The sequence below is a fragment of the Diabrotica virgifera genome, chromosome 8 (genome assembly GCF_917563875.1).
Source record: "Diabrotica virgifera virgifera chromosome 8, PGI_DIABVI_V3a".
NCBI lineage: Eukaryota > Metazoa > Arthropoda > Insecta > Coleoptera > Chrysomelidae > Diabrotica > Diabrotica virgifera.
Window position 1 is genome coordinate 76,562,239 of NC_065450.1, and position 20,751 is coordinate 76,582,989.

Here is a 20,751-nt window from a genome sequence, read left to right on the forward strand (position 1 = left end):
CAGAGACAGAATGATAAAACTTCATGACTAGTAAATCAAATAAAATTCTTCTTCTTTTCGGATCATGGCGAAAGGAGAAAATATGTAAACAATAACATAACCTCAATCAAATTTGCATTATTATTATTCAAATTTTTTTAAATTTTAGACCTTTTAGACTATTGATAATGTAAAGAGTATTATTGTTGACTGGTGGGGTCAGAACAGTCTCATTTTTATTGTTTAAATTACAACAACTTTCATTTGTATATTATAAAATCAATGACTTAAGAGGGTAAGTTTAAAATATATAATGATCCATGATCCATTTGGGGGATCCTATTCAGCCCCTCTGAAGTTAAATATAGATACTAATAAAGATCAAGAATATAAATACATAAATAATTGGGCCCCTTTTTATTGATGAAAACTTAATGGTTCAGCCTATCTAAATTTATTTAAAACAGTGTTAAACTGTTCTATTAATTCACTAACAATAGATCTTGGTATGGGATTTGTGATAGGGATAGAATTTGGAATCTGGTAGGGCTGTGTTCTTGCAGACTTGGCTTGTAAGCTGTAAAGCCAAACTCAGACGACTCATGTACTTGCTGAATAATCGTTACTTGCCATGCCATGAGAGTGGGTTACTGGCACAGTTGCCACTTGTTGGTTTTCCATTTGTGGTCAGTAAAAATGACCCAATTTGTGATCAGTAAAAAAAGGCATCACAATTATTCGTACACTTACCAAGTACATACTTGTCTATACTTGCAGAGGCGCTCAAACGAAATGCCAAATAATTGGAATTTACAACGACTATTTGTTTAGTAATCACACCACTGATTCATTTGTCAAGGTTTTTAAGCCAAATGTTTACACTCACATACTTGTAAATTGTACAAGTTGTGTGAGTGCCTTACTTACCATGGCAATGGCAAAGCTCGTATACTTGTCAAGTAGGCAAATATTTGTGCATTTGCCAAGTACACGAGTCTTTCAGCCTGCCTGAAGTACAACAAAAAAAAGTTATCTTAATTTTTATGTTTTCAGATTATATGACACTTTACCAAAGGGGTAAAGGTATACTTATTACATTAAAATGTTTAGTCCAAGGAGACTGCAGATTATATATAAACATGTTTATAAATTCAGGTCGATTTCAACTACTGTCCTTAGGAAATTTAACGATATATCAAATGAGTATGTGGAGGATATACTTGAAACTGAGAGGTAAAGTATATTTTGAATATTTAACTGGTATAATTGAGTAGCCGTTTGCCAAAAGCTGATATGTCCATTTTCGATATTTTTCAGAAGAGCAAATTCAAATGTCCACCATGTCCATAAAATCACAGATCTAGAAATATCATATTTGGTTTTGAGTTTAGTGTTTATACAGCTTTTTATATGAGTTCACATATAAGAAAAAACTGTAATTTTATGGCTGTCGTGGAAATTTGAATTTGCTCTCCTGAAAAGTACTTACCAAAAATGGACATATATTATCTGCTTTTGGCAAATGACCACTGAATTTAAATGAGAACTGTCATGATCATCATCATCGTCGGTGTTACAGCTCATTATGAGCCAAACCTTCTACAGAACAATCCTATAATCGAGAGAGCAGAGTCTCGGTAAGGGAGCGGTTAAGTATTACGTAACGTGATTTTTGAAGATTTTTAACCCCCCCTACGTAACGCACTCTTATGGGAGTTTAACTATTGCTTAACGCAATTTTTGAAGATTTTTGACCCCCCCCCTACCTGCGTTATGTAATACTTGAACGGTCCCTAACACTTTTAGAGCCATTTCTCAATTTGGACTGTATTTTGCCCCATCAAATAACTGACAAATCAACACACGAAATTAATTTGAATCCTGTGTTTATAAATATCATAAAAGTAGCAGCACTTCCAACATTGTAACTCGATAAATAATAATCCTAATGAGATAAAAATTTCCTACACAGTAATTCTAATATTCTAATTATGTTTTTACAGTGAATATAACAAGGAAGTGGACAATTTTATGAGCGTTAAAGATATCCATAACTGTGTGATAATACAACCATATGTAAAATGGGGCCCTCGCAAACTATCAGTTACTCCAGAGGAACAATTAGAAGAAGCAGTAGCACTCGTAAAAACTTTGCCATCCTGGAAAGTCGTTAATACCATAACCGTACCTCTAGAGTCTCTGGATTCAAAAAGTCTATTTAAATCAGGAAATATGGACAAACTGTCTAAGATGGTCAGAAAAGATCCTGAAATATCAGCAGTTTTCGTCAATACTAGTAATTTAAAAACTGTAACCTCTACGATATTGCAGGAAAACTTTAGGCTGCCGATTTTGGACCGCTACAGAATAGTAATGCAGATTTTAAAGATACATGCTACTAGTAAATACGCAAAACTCCAAGTCGCTTTAGCCGAATTGTATTTTATTCGAAGAAAAGCTGAAAGCAACCAAGTATTTGTTACGCATGACCGCGAAACTTTAAAATTGATGTTTCAAAATAGGGAGCAAAAATTAAAAAAAGCTATCAAGGGCCTCAGGGACCAAAGGAAACTGTTACGGAGTAAGAGGCGCAAACTTGATTATCCGGTTGTTGCTGTAGTGGGCTACACGAATGCAGGTAATATAATATATAATCCGGTTCTCTTCTACCGTGAGGTGTCGAGAAATCTGTTTTTAATTCCTAATCATCTCTCCCCAAAGTTTTCTGTTGGATGTCCTTCCCTTGGTTTCCTGCCATGTGAGGTTTCTGCTTTGTAGTGCTTTTCCCACAGCATTGTTCCATTGTTGACACTGTCTTCCTCTTTTCCTTGTATTAATTTCCTTTGCTTCCCAAACTACCTTTACTTGCCTATGTGGATCTAAACTATTTAAATGACCAAACCATCTTAGTTCTGATCTTTCTATTGCTTTGTTGGCACTCTCAACATCTAGGTTGTTTCTTATCGTTTTGTTTTTTACCTTGTCCATTAGCGTAACTCCTTCTACTCATTTTTGTCTTCTTGCTAATTTCTCTCTGCTAACGAAACCTGTATTCAGGGAGTGATATAGTCGCGATGTTTTAGCAGTTCTGTTGTTCAGCTCTTTTTGCATTTTTCCTTTTTCATCTATTTTAGATCCTAAATATTCAAAATCCTCGACTTGTTCTACTAAATTTCCGTCTAGTTCTATAAGGATTTCTTTTGGTGTCTTGGATATAAGTAAAATTTTGGTCTTTACTAAATTTATTTTCATTCCTTTGTCTGCAAGTTCTCTCGTCCATAAATATAGGTTGTTTTATAAAGATTTCTCTGAACTTGCTATCAATGCAATGTCATCTGCAAATACACATTCACTCATAATTATACTTTATAATCGATGGTAACCTTAAGGTAAGAACAGAACAAGTGGGTCTCGGTGGAGGTGGAGGTCGCGGTCAATGTCGACATCCATGTAAAACAAACACATTGTACTGAATGAAAGAGAACAGAGCAGGTAAGTCGCGGTCGAGGATTAGCGCGATGCCATCCAGGAGGTTTACATTGATGCTTTAAAAAAAAAGAATGTGTGTGTACTTTGTAAGCACGTAAGAAGTTATACTTCTACTACATATTATGTGATTTTTAAGACAATCCCAAAAATTTTAAAAAATAAAAGAATAAAACACACACAAACACATTGAAAAGTGTCACAAAGAAAAAATGATTTCTGAACGATAATAATTGTTGGCAAAAATTCTAAATACGCATTTTCTGAAAAAAAAAATTATATAACAAATATACTTACAATCATAAAATGCATAAAAAAATAAAAACTTGCATCGGGAATCGAACCCGTGAATTTCACGGCGTTTTAATTCGTAATCGAAGCCTAGACTCACTCGTCCAATTCCACATTATTTGTCATGTGGAAAAATAGGGTAACTGAACGTTTTACTGTTTGACAGTTGTTTTGAATATAATTAAATTATGTAGTTTAAATTTTGTGGAAGAAAATATAACAAAACAGTAAGAAAACAATATATTAGATGAAGATTGGTAGAACTTTTGTTGGTCATCAAATTAAGTATGTAAATCAAAGCATTACATACCTACTAGATAAATAAATCTACACCAAAAAATCATAATTTAAAAATAAAAATCGGACCTAATTTGGGATTTCTCTCTAAAATCCCCATTCTTGAGAAAATAAATGTACAGTAGAGCGTCGATTATCCGAACGTCGATCAACCAAACGACCACTTATTCGAACTATCGACTCCCGCGTCCCGCACTCGAATACCGAGCAAGCGTTAGTAATTGACACTTAAAATATCTTCAATTTTCTTCAATATCATATCCAAAAATAATTATGTTGTTGCAAAGACTGCACTTTTTTGTTTAGTTGCTAGTTGTCATTATCAAGATATAAATAAATATGTAGGTATATAAATATGGCTTTTATTCACTTGTGGATAAATATGTATGACTATAAATATGTATCAATATATTGTAGTTCGATTATCCGAACAAATCGGTTTTCCGAACACCTATGTCTCCCAATTAGTTCGGATAATCGACGCTCTACTGTATTTCAACCTAATCCAAATGTATAATTACAATATGATTATAATAAAAACTACTTACCAAATTAGAATGAGTTTTCCTTGTCCAAAAGTCCAAAAATATAGGTAGGTATATGAAAACTATTTAAAAAGGCAGTATAACTATTAACTAACTTTTGTTTGTTGTTTCTTTTCACACAAATTTTAAAACGCAACAACCATAAATAATCTAACTACAGCTGTGCCACAGCCGCCATATTGAATAATTTTTGACATGTCATTTGAACATCCAATCAGAACAAAGTTATAATGCGCATGCGCCGGGATCATAGGTTTTAACATAAAAATTCACCCTCGTATCGCCGGTAAAGAAGTATAACTTCAATAAAATGGTTTGTTTTACATGGATGTCTACTGCGCGGCCTACAAGGATGTTTCCCTGTGATTGGTCCGTTCGAAGCCAAGTTATCATTACCTGCGCTATCTGAGTTGATACTTTTTATATAATCCCTTTTTTGTATTCAGTTTATTTTTGAATTTCTAAAGTAATTAAATTCAGTAAATTTTTGAAATATGAACCCAGATAGCACAAGTACGTTTTATGGACATCCAATGGACGTTCAACGAATGTCCAGAGTTCACAAAATTGGACGTCCATAGAACGTCCGCTACAAACGTACATTGTACGTTGTATTGGAGCTTTCAGTGTACACCTTATGTACATTCAATGTACGTCTTATGGACATTTGTAGGGCACTTTTCAGAAAGCAATCTAGTATCCATAATTTTGTGAATACATAGCAAAAAGCTTTTATAGGAAATAGTTCCTTATAATACTAAACTTATAGATACTTAAAAATATTACACAAAAGACCTTTTTATTTCTCTTTACTATAACTTCATTATAATAATATATACTTTATGATAGGAACTAGGAACTTCATTAATGCACGACTGCACTTGCACGATAAACAGAAAACACAAATATATCACAGGATGTATTTTCATAAAGACGAGATTCAGATAATGACGCCCTAGGAAGCATGCACATTAAAAGAGGTTTAATCTCTGTTCTGTTTCTGTTCCAAACTATTTTTAGAGTCAGTACCGTTGTTGTATATTACAAGCGCGTTTGCCATTCTGTGAATTATCATAAATAAACCATCCTTCAGTATTCCACAACAATTAACAGCGATAATCCCCTAAAAGTACCTGCCTAATACTACACCTTTCACGACCGATAGCGCGAAGAGCGACAACGTTGTCAAGAAGATTATCATTTAGTTTGTATTGGGACTTAATATAATAGTCGCGTTTTGTGTAAAATATCCATGGACCACAAATGGATGTCCAATGTACGTTGAAATCAAACGTCCAATGGACGTCCCGTAATGTACGTACATAGTACGTCCAGTTTTGGTCCATGGACGTTTGGACTTTAAATGTACGTTATATGGACGTACATCGGACGTTGTGTGCTATATGGGAAGGAGTATCTGATTATTTACAGCTGACATTTTATTACTATAATCACTTGACTGACACAACATCGCAAAAACACAGTCTTTTGTAATTCAAATTGCATTAAACTACTTCACTTGATAGTGGTTCTAGCTCGACTGACAGCGCAGGTGACCTCCTTGCTATGTGCTGTCGACATCGATCACGACTTAATTAGTGGCATCCACCGCAACCTACACCTCCACCTCGACCCACTTGTTCTGTTCTTACCTGTTTTCGGGATTCTCTACTGCATTTTTCTATTACTTCATTCATATTTATAATAAATAGCAGTGGGCTCAAAACTCCACCTTGCCTTACTCCTTGTGTAGTAGCAAATTTGGTTGATTTACAGTTTAATGCTCGTACAATGTCCCATTTCTTCCAGTACCTAGATTTTACTGCATCGATTAGTTCTACACCAACATTGAACTGTTCAAGCGCTTTCCAAATGTGATGTCTGGGTACATTGTCAAAAGTTTTTTCCATATCTAAGAAATATATTATGTATCTCTTTATCAAATTTGAGAAATTTTTCTATTTGTTTTATAGTAAATATATGATCTTGGACGTTGTGCCCCGGCTGCCCCGGTCGAAAACAACTTTGTGCATCGTGTAGTTGATGTTCCACTTTCTTTCTCAGTCTCATCTGCAGTATTCGTTCATAAACCTTAGCCGGTACACTTAGCATAGAAATACCTGGATAATTTTAACATTCCTTTTTATCTTCCTTCTCAAATAGAGGAGCCATTACTGTTGTTGGCCAATCTTCCGGAATGCGTTTCCAAATTGCTATCAGTAATTTGTGTAAGTAGTGTAATGCAGATTCCCCATATATTTCAACCATTCTGCCTTGATATTATCTATTCCTGCCGCTTTACCATTTTTCATTTTTGCGAATACTTCCGTTAATTTTTCCAATGTTATTTCATTATTCTCGTTTCTCGCCGTCCTGTCTATGAGCTCCTCTTCTTGTTCTTCTTCATCATATGCTTCAAGTAACTCTTTGAAATGTTCACCCCATCTGTTAATTATATCTTGTGATTGGGTAAGTACACTGCGCGTCAGAGAAAACGGGCACCCCACAAAATGGGTAATTTTTGATGTCTCGAATTTCCCAAAGCTGTTGTCCGATTTAAGTGACTTTTTATATCGCTGTATTAATATTGTTGCTAGACAGGTAAATTGTCATTTTATACCGGGTGTACGAATCAAACTGTTTTTTTTTTGTCCAAGTTCGCATCATCCTGTGGAATATTCTAGCATATATAAAATACTAAAATTAAAACCCAACTATAGCCTCATGTTTTCTTAATTTTTTGTTTTTTGATTAATTCGCTTATGTTGGATAATAAAAAAGTTAGGTACCTTAACACCTAGCCGTGTTCTTCATAAATGCAGGATGTTTCTAAATAAATGCGACAGACATTAGGGGGTAATTCTGCAGGAAAAAATAATGACATTTGCTTTATAAACATATGTCCGCAAATACTTCGTTTTCGAGATACGGGATGTTGAATTTTTTCTTACAAACTGACGATTTATTTATTGCTCTAAAACCGGTTGATATGCAAATTAAATTTGGTAGGTTTTAAGAGGGAATTATTGCGCATTTTTTGACATACAACTAAAAAATCTATATTCAACATTGGCGTGCATACGGGTAATATGACCTGTATGCACGCCAATGGTGAATACAAAATTTTTAATTGTACGTCAAAAAATGCGCAATACCTACCTCTTAAAACATACCAACTTTCATTTGCATATCTCAACCGGTTTTAGAGCAATAAATAAATCGTCAGTTCGTAAAAAAAATTTAACATCCCGCATCTCGGAAACGAAGCATTTGCGGACATATGTTTATAAAGCAAACGGTCATTATTTTTCATGCAGAATTACCCCTTAAAGCTTTTCATAATTATTTAAAAACACCCTGTATTGATGAAGAACATTACTAGTTGTTAAAGTACCTATTTTTTTATTATCTAATATAAGCGAATGAATCAAAAAACAGAATGTTAAGAAAACCTGAGCATTTGAATTTTAATTTCAATATTTTATAAATGCTAGAATTATTCCACAGGATGACGCGAAATTTGAGAAATCACAGTTTGATTGTTACACCCGGTGACCAGGTATACAATGACAATTTACCTTTTTAGCAACAATATTAATACAGCGGCCTTATTAAAGAATAAGGCTATAACATACCTATTAAAAATCACTTAAATGGGACACAGGTTTAGGAAATTCGAGACATCAAAAATAGCCCATGTTTAAAAAGATGTGTTAAGCTTTAAGATGGTATGGACATGTATAAAGAATGCCCGAAGCTCTTCAGCCTAAAAATCCTAAAAACTACCACCACCGAACTGAAGTCGACAAGTAGGCCTACCTACAATCTAAGTGGAAAACACGTATAGTATCCATAACTTAATATTATTGCAGAAACGAATCTACATGAAAAAGATTGAAATTATTGACAATTTTGTAATTAATAGACTGGTAAAATATAAACACAAAACAATTACTGTAAATATTTTTTTGAACTGATTTACCGAAAATCGCCTGAGAAAACATGAGACTATAGTTGGGTTTTAATTTCAGTATTCTACAAATGCTAGAATATTCCACAGGGTGTGGTGAACTTTGAGAAAACATCAGTTTGATTGGTAGACCCGGTATACAATGAAAATTTACCTGTTTAGCAACAGTATTATTACAGCGATATTGTTAAAGAATAAGTTTGTGTGTTCAAAAAGAGGGGATGGCATTAGATAAACTTTCTGCCACAGATATCGTTAAAGAATAAGGCTATAACATATTAAAAAAATCGCTTAAATCGGACAACAGGTTTAGGAAATTCCAGACATCGAAGATGACCCATTTTGTGGGGTGCCCTTTTTCTCTGACCATTTTGATGCGCAGTGTTTTTCACCATTTTGATTTTTTAATTGCACGACAGTACTAGTTGATTTACCTCTCATTACGAATGCAGGTAAAACATGCTTAATCAAGGCACTGACTGGGGAAGATTCTTTAAAACCGAGGGATCAATTGTTCGCTACTCTAGACGTTACTGTTCACAGTGGAATTTTACCTTCTGGTTTGGAAGTTTTATATGTAGATACTGTGGGATTCTTGTCGGATATACCTACGGATCTCATCGAATGTTTTATTGCTACATTAGAGGATGCCATTTTAGCCGTAAGTATCTATCACAATATCTATGGCTATTTCGTTCAGTTAATACTGTTTTTGGATATCCGTTTCTTGGAATGGGACGTTTCATCGCCGCCGTTTCGATGCCGCCGGTTCATCGCCAGTCCATTTCATCGCTGTCATATCTCGCATTTTCTAGAATTTCTAATTTATACTAAAAATAAATAATAATTATAACTGTCGAAAATTCGGAAATATATCAGATAGCGATTAATTGACTAGCGATGAATCGGCCGGCATCGGCATCGAAACGTCCTAGACCCCCGTTTCTTGTACAATCGCTTAAATTATTAATTAATTTAATAATAGGATTGTTTTTTCACTAACTATGTATTCAGTGATTACAATAATTTATATACTACACAATAAAAATTAATAATCGAGAAAAGAGAAAAGTGGCAAAGTGATTTTAATAATATACTGTTCTATGGAATGCTTAGATAAATTTTGAACATCTTTAACAACAAAATACTTGGATCACAGAATATACAATGGTGTATTCTGTGCTTGGATCTTCCATAAATAATACACAATAAATACCTTTTTATTAATTTCACGTCTTAAATCACTAATTATTTATCAAATACAATATCAATATTATTTAATAAACAACTCAAAATATTACCATATATTACTGAAGCCTTGTCAATGTCAACACATTCTGAGTGCGTTGTATAACAAAGAATGTTCGATTTAAACATATCACCACGGACATGGTGTCCATTTTTTTCAAATCCTGAAAAAACTAAAATATTTTTAAAAAAATTTAAACGCGGAGTGAAAGAATTTTGAATGAGTTATTTGAAATTAAAAATCACACTAAATTGTTTTTTTTTACCCCTGTAACTTATTGAAATAAACATTATAGAAGTTTTCAGGTACTTTCGGCTCTCTGTAATAACGTAACCTTTCATTCTACGTTTAAATTTTTAAAAAATACTTATTATTTTTCTCAGGGTTCGAAAAAAAATGAATGCATTTAAAAAGCATTGACTCGAAAGTTTGCGCCTACTCTCTTAATAATAAATACATTAATTTATAGGATTTAATTCTGCATGTAGAAGATCTGTCAAGTTCTTGTTTTGAATATAAAAGGGACCATGTTCTGAAAACACTTCAACAATTAGGAAAGGATACAGAAAGTGATATCACAAACAAAATAATGACTGTAGGGAACAAATGTGATCTTGTTGAAGATGTAAAAGATGACCGGACTTTACCAATATCTGCTAAATTAGGAATAGGTAAAACCATTTTCTATATACATATATTGTTCTTTGACTCTTAAGTGGAGCATACAGCTTCAGTAAAAACGCGCCATCGGGTTCTATTTTGCCTAAGGCCTTCAAGTCATTCCAAGACTGTCCTTGACCTTATTTCGTCCTTGACAGATCTTCTCCAAGTTTATGCTGGGCGACCTATTCTTCTTTTTCCTTGGCGATTCCACTCTAGGACAGTCTTTGCAATACTGGAACTATCTTTTCGGAGTGTATTACCGATTCAACCCCACTTTCTGGACTTTATTTCATTTTCTACCCTCTGATGATGTTTGGTCAGAAAATATACCCTATTCCACGAACATACGCCTGTTTTGGTTTACTTCGACAACGAATATTTTACTGTGCAAAATAAGAAGAACGAAAGTAAATTGCAAATTACATTGTTATTTTATTGGAATAATTATTAGCGCCATTTACTTTCGTACTTCTTATGTTGCACAGTAAAATATTCGTTGTCGAAGTAATCCAAAACAGGCGTATGTTCGTGGAATGGCCCATACGAACAATTCTTCCTACACATTTGTTAACAAAGACCTGCAGTCTGTCTGTAAGAGTTTTTGTCACTTTCCGGGTTTCACATCCGTAGAATAGAACAGATATGACATTTGACTTGAATATTCGGATCTTTGTCCTTGCAGTACCTACCTATACTCGCCAGACCTCCAAACGGGGTTGAGCAAACTGAATGCTTGTTGAGCTTTTCGTATCCTCATACGAATATCATCTTCTGTACCTCAGGTACAGAGCAATGGTTGCTTTAACCACTTTGCATCTGAAAATACTTAAATAAGGGATAATTTTAATGTATGAATAATAAAAGTTGTGAATGTTTAAAAGAAAAGATGTATTTGCATGTTTCGTGGACTTCGAAAAGGCATTCGATAAAGTACAGCATGTAAAATTAATGCAAATACTGAAGAATATATGACAAGGATATTCGTGTCATTAACAATTTGTACTGGAATCAAACTGCTGTCGTAAAAATTGGAGATAACTACACCGATAAAATCTCCATACAACGAGGAGTCAGACAAGGTTGCATTTGGTCGCCAACATTGTTCAATGGTTACTCGGACCAGTTATTTAAAAAGGCACTTGAGAGACAGCCATATGGAATAAAAATCAACGGGGAACTACTTAATGTGATTAGATATACAGATGATACAGTAATTCTGTCAGATAATATTGAAGTTTTCCAAATTCTGCTTGATCGTATTCACGAGGTAGGTGAGGAAATGGGCATTAAAATAAATTCAAACAAAACCAAATTTTTAGTGTTTAGTCGTGACCCACATCCCGATGCAAAGCTTCATTTAAACGGAGTCCAAGTTGAGAAAGTTCACAAAATGACATATTTGGGAATTATGATAACGGACCAACTAGATCCAGACATAGAAATAAAACATAGAATAGCAATGACTAAAACTACTTTTATGAAAATGAAGTTATTTCTTTGCAATAATCATCTCAGTTTAGAACTAAGATAAAGAATGGTTAAGTGCTATGTTTGGTCCGTACTTTTGTATAGTGCAGAAGTACGGACGCTAAAAGTATCGATCATGAACAGAATTGAAGCATTGGAAATGTGGATTCATAGACGGATGCTGAGGATACCCTGGACAGCAAGAAAAACTAATGAAGAAGTACTAAAGGAGGGTCAACAAAGATAGAGAACTGCTAAAGACTGTTAAACATCAAAACATGTCTTATCTGGGACATATAGTGAGGGGAAGTCGATATAAAATATTACAACTGATTCTTAACCTTTAACTACACGCGCTGGCGTACTTTGTACGCCAGATATAAGAATTCTACTGGAAATATATTTAAAAATTTAATTTTTGACCTTGCTTATTTTTCTAACCTATCACTGGAATGTGCTTTACAATTTGGTTTTAGTTTCGTTATAATCGGCGTTGTGGAAAGATCGTAATTTTCATTTTATTATTTGTTGTTTCCGGTGGTGGACAATATACCCCAGGATTATATTACTATAAGTCGTAATATAAGTACATATTTTAATTGTTTTTTAGTCATTATGGCAAAAAATATATTTTTCTTTGTAAACAATACTTTTTCTCCTGTAAAAAATCACATTTAAAAAAAATTTTTATTAGTAATTTTATTTATCATGGAATCCAGTTATTCCATGATTCCAGTTATAAATCCCAATTGGCTTACTGAAAAGGAACTCCAAGTATTCACTGATGCCGAATAAGGTTTATAACAAACAACTAAGTGTATTTTTTCAAAAAAAATTAAACAAATCCGCTGTTTTTAAGTGTATTTTCTTGTGGCGTACAAAGTACGCCACGCGTGTAGTTATGTTATAACTTGATGCGCGGGTAGTTAAAGGTTAAAGGCAAAATAGAGGGCCGTAGAGGTGTAGGAAGACAACAAGTTTCTTGGTTGAAAAACATTCGTGAATGGACTCAGATATCATGTGCAGGACAATTATTCCATATTGCAGAAGATCGAGAAGCCTTCGGCAATCGTGATCGCCAACGTCGGATAATTGATATGGTACGTGAAGAAGAAGAAAAGTGGTAAAAAGGGTTATTGGTTAGGCCAGTGTTGCTCTGAGCACCTCAATTGTAGTATTTTGTGTTTCTGGTAAAACCGCTGTGAAAATCAGAAAAAATAGTAGACCCAAAACGCTACCTTGTTGTACAGATGGTGGATTCAGAGCTACCATGTCTAACAGAGAAGCTTCTATTGGATAGATATATGATCAGAGTATGAGGTAGTAGTTACTCAATAGAGTATTTTTTCATTTACAGAGCAATTCAGAGTGCCATACTCTATCAAAAGCCTGGGAGATGTCCAGAAATACGGCGTTGCAATATTTCTTTTATTCGAGGTTCTTTGATTCTATTTATAAGCTTTTATTAAGTTTTATTTTTAAAGGCTGTGAAAAAGTAAAACAATTTATAAATGATTAATATGACTTTTTAGGTTTAGATGAACTAAGATTTAACATTGAGAAAGCAATAATGAAGGCAACAGGCAGACGTTACATTACAATAAAGGTTCCCAATGGAGGGGAAGAAATAAGGTACTTTTTATATGCGTCAATGAGAGCAAAAATAGGATATTACTTCCGATTTCTATCCCAATGCATGATTTTTGGTGAAATTTTGGGAATATGCTCTACTTAACTCCCAATTCAAAGTCTACCCTATGCCTGTCTTAAATCCATCCTGTTTTCTACCTGATCAAAGCATTTTTTTTGTCCTTGTCAAAGAATGCCGATGTTGTGTCGTAGCCGGTAAAAGCATGCGAAAAGGCACATTTTTTTTTCAAACAGGTATTGTACACATGTTAACCCCCTCACTCATGTATATAATATAAACGGTTTCTATTACCAGCCTCTGTGACAAGTGAGTAGTCGGTGTACCAAGATCCCATTCATTTCTTCTCAAAAATTAAAAAAAAAGTGTTTTCACTTTCAAAAAAGGGGGAAAGTCACGGGGGTAGTAACCAGAGAACTTCTACCTGTTGTAAATCTAGTGGTAAGAGAACGATATTTACAGTCGTTTTCTGTGCTACTGGATTGAGAACTTATTCTATTTATACTTTAATTAACAATAATGATGAAGAACCCAAAAGGAACAATTTGAGCTTATGAAAATGTTCGTAAGTTTATTTTTGGCCAAGATATCAATATTTTAATGGCCTGCTCTGAGGTGCAAGATCGGCTCACAGTCAAGTAAGTGACGAAATTCGGAGCCAAAATATCGATATCTTGGCCGAAAATAAACTTACGAACATTTTCGTAAGCTCAAAATGTTCCTTTTGAGTTCTTCTATCATTATTGTTAATTAAAATATAAATGTTTATATTGTTCGTCCGCTATAAGTATTTCCATGCGTCACGATCCATTTTCAAACAAATTAAGTCAAAACATAAAGTGAAACGAACGTCGATGTGTATGTAAATACATTTTGTATACTGTATACTATATACTAAACACATCGACGTACGTTTCACTTTATGTTTTGACTTAATTTGTTTGAAAATGAATCGTGATGCATGGAAAAAGTTATAGCGGACGAACAATAGCTGAAATTTGGTTGAAACCCTTATAAACAAATTAATGTATAATTTTTTTAAGAAAATTATAACTTCAAACGGGTATAACTTTAAAACAAATGAAGATCAAGTAATTTAATAAACTTTGTTTGGAAGCCTATTAATTAGTCTTTAAAAATGAGACCTTCTCAGGCTCATTTGCATGCGTAGAAGCCGAGTTACGATCGATGAAGTTTCGAAAAATACTAATTTTGCAATTTGCAATGTGCACTAAGGCACACCAAAGAAACATGAAACGTAATCACGTTTCATGGAAATAAAACACTGCTAAACAAATAGACGTCCGGCCATTTATGAAACTTTCCGAAAATAAAAATGTGTTGTGAGCATGAATCACACTCGTTTCATTGGTAGGCGGACTTCAAGATTTATTTAGCCGTGTTTAATTTTCATGAAACGTGTTTTATGTTTCATGTTTTTCGTTTCATGTTTCGTTGGTGTGCGGCTTGCCTAATTTTACAATATCTTGAGTTCTAATTTTATGAGCCAGAGCCTTTTAAACAATTAAATTGTTTATAACAATTTTTTGACCACTCGGATCGAAATCCACGCTCGATATTCGTAATCAGCAGCCAAAAGTCCATAAGAAACCGTTGAGTTTGTCCATCAGAATTGAAAAGGACAGGGTGACCTCTATTTGGCGACTAGACTAACAGTAATGAAAAAATAAATAATTTTTTGTTAAAAAACCCCTATCTTTTTGCACTGAATTATTTTTTTCGTATCTCTTATCATTTTCGAGTTACATGGAGAAAAAAGCAGATTTTTAAAAAAAGTTAAAAATGCGCTCTAGAATTTGATCTTAGTTTTTTAATAACCATGCGTTTTAAACCAGTCCAACTTTTTGAATATATAACTAGGATAAACGGAATTGTAGAAAGAAAACGATGTATTTAAATTAGGGTGGATGCGGGGTTAAATAGACTGCTCAATTTTTCTTAAATTTGAGACGTCAATCTTTTTTGCACCATATCTCGTTTAGTTTTACTCTAATCGACATTTAACAGTTCTCGTTTTAAAGGTCCTTTCAAGCCCTACAAAAAGTATTCGTGGCATTATACCCGTAAAATCGACCATTTTTCTATCATTTATTATCACAAAAAAATCTTTCAACGTCCAGGTCTTTATTTGTATTGTAACTGGAAGATTCCTGGAAAAAACGAATCTCTGTTTTATTATAAGCTACAAAAGTATTTTGTAAAGTTTTTTCGAGAGATACATTGTTTTTAAGAAGTTATTCGCAAAAAAACGTTCAAAAAATTTTTCAATGAAAATGCCAAATTTTCAACCAGGAATAACTAAAAAAATATAGAGTTAAACAAAAAATAACAGTTTTTGCTTAGAATTAGTAGCTCCCCTCCCGTAGTTATTTTGACCAAAACATTTTCTTCCCCCGAGAAGGGGTGAGAACCACCCTTAAGATAAAAATCTGAGTAGACTTTTTTTCTTGAGCTATTCACTTACAGTGATTATTTCATTCATAGGAGATTCTGACCAATAGAAAGCTACATAAATCTAAATTAAATCGATAATTTTTGATAATTTACCGTCGTCAAGTATATTACGTCAGATGCCCTTCGTTGCTACGAAAAAATATATTCAGTGACATTAATGACAATTAATGTTTTAAAAATTATAAAAGTGATGACTTTCAACCGTCAAATTAATATTTATAACAACTGTGTGTTTAATTGTACTAATTTGTACTGACATAAATAAATTACAATAAAATTTTGGTGTTGAACAGTTTTATTCATGAAATCATCGCAACAAATTGCACTCGATCTCTAAAATTAATATAGAATTTTAGAGCTCTTGTGCAATTACTACTGAAAACATCACGTAAATTGATGCAGTAGGATGGAATTCGGAGCCTAATACCCTCATAGACTGCACTATTAGCCGAAATCCATGTAGGTACATAAAAAAGTGTTAAATAAATTATTTTTAGGTGGTTATATAAAGAAGCTACAGTAGTATCTCAACATCCTGACGAAACAAATCCTCAAGTAATGAAAACAAATGTAATTATCACCGAAATGAAATTAAATAAGTTCAAACATATTTTTCTGTCAAGACCTAAATAATATATTATTTACTATATAAGGTATAAATTGTATTTAAAACCCCTATTGATAACTAGAATATTTAAATATAATATAATTATGTTACCAACATTTGTCGCTTTTTTTATTGAACAGTTATATAAATCATATAGGTCTGGATCCCGAGTATGAAAAAAAAAGTTGATTAATAGCAAGCTGAAAATTTGTTAATAGCTTAAGGGTGTCTAGTCGGACAAACTTTGACATATGGGAACACTGGAACAGGGGAAGTTTTAATTGTGGAACAGGTTAAAAATTTGGAACGGTCAGACCACGTAAACGTCACATGTATTTTGTCCGACAGAACTTCCAATTGATCTGTTACCCTTTCATTAAACTCTCATGCAAAAATCAGGCTGCTATTTATCACCAAATGGGCATTATAATGAGTGGAACACGTAGAACATGTCAAATAACAGGAATTATGACAGGTGATAAATAGCAGTCTGATTTTTGCATGAGAGTTTAATGAAAGGGTAACAAATCAATTGGAAGTTCTGTCGGACAAAATACATGTGACGTTTTCGTGGTCTGACCGTTCCAAATTTTTAACCTGTTCCACAATTAAAACTTCCCCTGTTCCAGTGTTCCCGTATATCAAAGTTTGTCCGACTAGACACCCTTAAGCTATTAACACATTTTCAGCTTGCTTTTAATCAAGTTTTTTTCATACGCGGGATCCAGACCTAACAGATCTAGATGTTTCTTGCCTCCTTGTTGATGGTCCTCTTCTAGGCACCTCAGAGTCTACCTCGCCTCTTCACTCCTGAGAAAGGACTTCTAGATCTGTTTCCTAATCTGGCGGACAAGCCTCTGTATTTTCTGATTCCCATTATTTTAAGTCCTGTCAAACAAGTGTTACCAATTTATGCCAAAATGTCACTTTCGTTCAATCACAGTTACAGTATGATCCGAAAAAATGAGCTTCATAATAACGCTTTACATATAATCCATTTATACAAGTTATGGTGTATTTCTTCAAGTGTACATGAATAGAAATCTTCAAACATTATTTCTACGCGTATATAATAAAACAAGAATAAAAAACCGCTAAACGCCGTAAAAATGAGTGGCGCATACAATAGTCCAGCTACAAAACAGCCGATATGAATATTACGTGGCGCGAAAATGTATTTTCATTTTGATGCAAAATAAAATTCTAGTTTTATTTTAAAAGATTTTTCCATAATATTTGCTCAATTTGAAGTAAAACGCGCCACAAAAGAGTAATACAGTTTGAATTTTGAAGCTCTTTTGTGGCGCGTTTACTTAAAATTTAGCAAATATTATGGAAAAATCTTTGTAAATAAAACTAGAATTTTATTTTGCATCAAAATGAAAATACACTTTCGCGCCACGTAATATTCATATCAGCTGTTTTGTAGCTGGAATATTGTATGCGCCACTCATTTTTACGGCGTTTAGCGGTTATTTATTCTTGTATCAGGAGCTTTTCAATGTTATTTATAAATTAAATGTATGAAGTTAAATGCAATGTTTCTCGATTACACGTTAAGCTTTATAAACGGTCGCCTTTGTCGCATTATCTCCCAAATGATCCAGTGTCCATCGAATGTACACTAGATTTTTTTCTATTCGAAATAGATCGAAAAAAAAAAAAATATTGGGATGGCCGGTAAATGAACTCGGATTGCCCGTTGCCAGATCAAATTTAGCGTCGTAGTCGTAACCACTACAACTACATAAACCATTTCGGGAATAATGGTTAATTGGATTATACTTTTGTAGATTAATATAACTTCTAAACGGCTTAACTGATTTTGATCACTAAACATGAGTTTGAAACGTATTGACAAGTAGTATCTGATTAACTGAAGGTATTACAGGAATTATTGAGCTTGAAAAACCGTTTTTCCCATAGGAAATAGATTTGATCATACTTATGAAGCCTATAACTTAAAAATTCGAATTTTCCCGGATATAAGGTATAAACCGTTAGATTCGTCTAGAGTCCTTCTACAAACGCTCAGTTATTGGCGCAATTCGTAGGTTGAAATTTTGAGTAATTGTCGAAAAACCAAAATTTTCAAAGTTTAGTTTTTCAGTTTTTTGGCTATACTGAGCCGTGTGTATGTCTGATCGTGACGGCTTAGACACCATTTGAAAGCTTAACACAACACTATTGATTTGGTGTATTTGCGGTTCTCCTGCCTCTCCTTGAACCAAAGATATATACCCCCAAAAATATGACGTTTTGTACCTACCAAGTCCTATAGCTGGCTTACGGGTGGTCAACAGTCACAAACTATACCGGTTCTGAATCGACCCTGACCCCCTCTTCAAACACAAAAAAATTCAGATTGGTTTAACTTTTCGACATACATACATACATATCCACAAACATTTTCCCTTTTTTAAATAGAAATTGAGTCATATTTCTGAGCTCGGTAACTTTTGAATGGCATATCCGATTTTCAAAATTAGACATGCGTTGAAAAAGTAATGATTAGTACTATCAGAAGCCACAAAGATCAGACTTAAATTTTCAAAATTTTGGGAGCTACGGGGACGAGAACGAAAAACAGACCCTAAATAGGAAGGGCCGTAAAATCCACACCCTTGGACCAAAATGGATGGTTGAGTCTTTTTCTGAACTTTAAAATGGGATTTGGCCCAATTTTCAATTCAGTCAGATTTGGAAAATCGAAAATTTCGTGTATATATTATAGTGTCGCGTGTAGGGGGGTTGTGAGCCACTGGCGAGAACTACCGTTCTCTGGTAAATGTCTAGTAGCTGTAATTCTAGTGTACTTGGCTAAACGATTCTACGAACGAACAGATCTACGAATAGGGAACTTGCCTAAAATTTTAAATTCGACAAAAATGGTATAAATCACAGCAGAACATAATTTAGAACCTGTATCAAAGATAAAAAAGTTTTGTTTGTCTTTCGTTTGGCCCCTACAGACGACTAAAAATTCAACTTATACCAGCCACACCAAAACGCGTCGTGACGTCACAGGGTTGTATGTTTACATTCTACATCAATTGTATAATATAATTTTAAATTAGACATTATAAACGTCAGTAAAAAATACAGTTATGTGACGTTAAAAGTGCTTTTGATCGTTTGAACTATTCATAGAAAATTTGTACTTTTACAAAATGGTTTTATTTTCAATAGTAAACCTTCTTTCCTTTCCTTCAAAAACTGTATCAAACTCCAATCTCAACAAAGTGGTTTATATTATTACAACGACATACGATAAATGTCACTAGAATATAAATATTTTTCCTTTATTACGCGACGACGAACTGGCCAAATACCCAAGTAGGTGGAGGCCAATAAACTAAAGAAGAAGAATATACGTAAATATAACCATAAACAGAACCACATAGTTAAACTCTGTGACGTCACGGGTCGTTTGAACTATTTTAAGATAAAGAAGACTTTAAATTTGTACTTCTAAGTTATTATGAGTTTTTGAAGCGTGAAATTTTGTAAATCTCATTTTTATACAAAACTGAACATTATTATGTAATAAAAAAAATGTGCAAGTTCCCTATTAAATATTTTGTGTTGATATCATGTGACGTCACTTGCTATGACGCGGATGACGTGCAACGGTATTTATACTGTATTCGGTCCGATTTGTTTTTAATCGGTACATAAGCAAAAATAAATCGGGATTTAGGGTTGTAGATCGGGACAAATAAACAACAATAGCCCAAAAAATGACCGCTTTGGAGTGTAATTTTCAGAGTCAACTCCGAATTGCATGAAAATCTGGTTTTGGGTTCTACTTATTGTCTACTTCAAAGAGTTCAAAGTTGAACTTGTATCGTTGGTTGCTTTTACTTGGGGGGTGAGTTACAGTTACCCCTTCTCGAGGGTAAAAAACGCGCATTTTAAGTAAGTCCCAAAATGGATCAACTGATTAACTCTAAAAAACTTTTGTTTTATATAATTTTTAAACTAAGTCAATACTTTTTGAGTAATTTTATCAAAAAAATATTCTTAGCAATAATGTAGCTTTTAAAAAAGCAAAAAAAATTGTATGTTCAGAAA

At 33.6% G+C, this 20,751-nt stretch overlaps 1 protein-coding gene across 1 annotated transcript; it reads left to right on the forward strand.

The window, feature by feature from the left end:
- The first annotated feature begins 39 nt into the window (after nucleotides 1–39).
- On the forward strand, nucleotides 40–16,793 carry LOC126889323 (putative GTP-binding protein 6). Its single transcript, XM_050657549.1, has 7 exons — nucleotides 40–274; nucleotides 1,033–1,212; nucleotides 1,983–2,617; nucleotides 9,021–9,229; nucleotides 10,287–10,488; nucleotides 13,480–13,579; nucleotides 16,568–16,793. Exons 2-7 carry the CDS (start codon nucleotides 1,082–1,084, stop codon nucleotides 16,701–16,703), a joined length of 1,413 nt encoding a protein of 470 aa, XP_050513506.1. The 5' UTR covers nucleotides 40–274; nucleotides 1,033–1,081; the 3' UTR covers nucleotides 16,704–16,793.
- Nucleotides 16,794–20,751: the final 3,958 nt, after the last annotated feature.

Bases quoted from the DNA above. Each gene is read 5' to 3' on its own strand.
- LOC126889323 (XM_050657549.1), top strand. From the start codon at position 1,082: ATGTTTAGTCCAAGGAGACTGCAGATTATATATAAACATGTTTATAAA. The intron at 10,489-13,479 runs GTAAAACCATTT...ATGACTTTTTAG, and splicing joins ATCTGCTAAATTAGGAATAG to GTTTAGATGAACTAAGATTT. The intron at 13,580-16,567 runs GTACTTTTTATA...AATTATTTTTAG, and splicing joins AATGGAGGGGAAGAAATAAG to GTGGTTATATAAAGAAGCTA.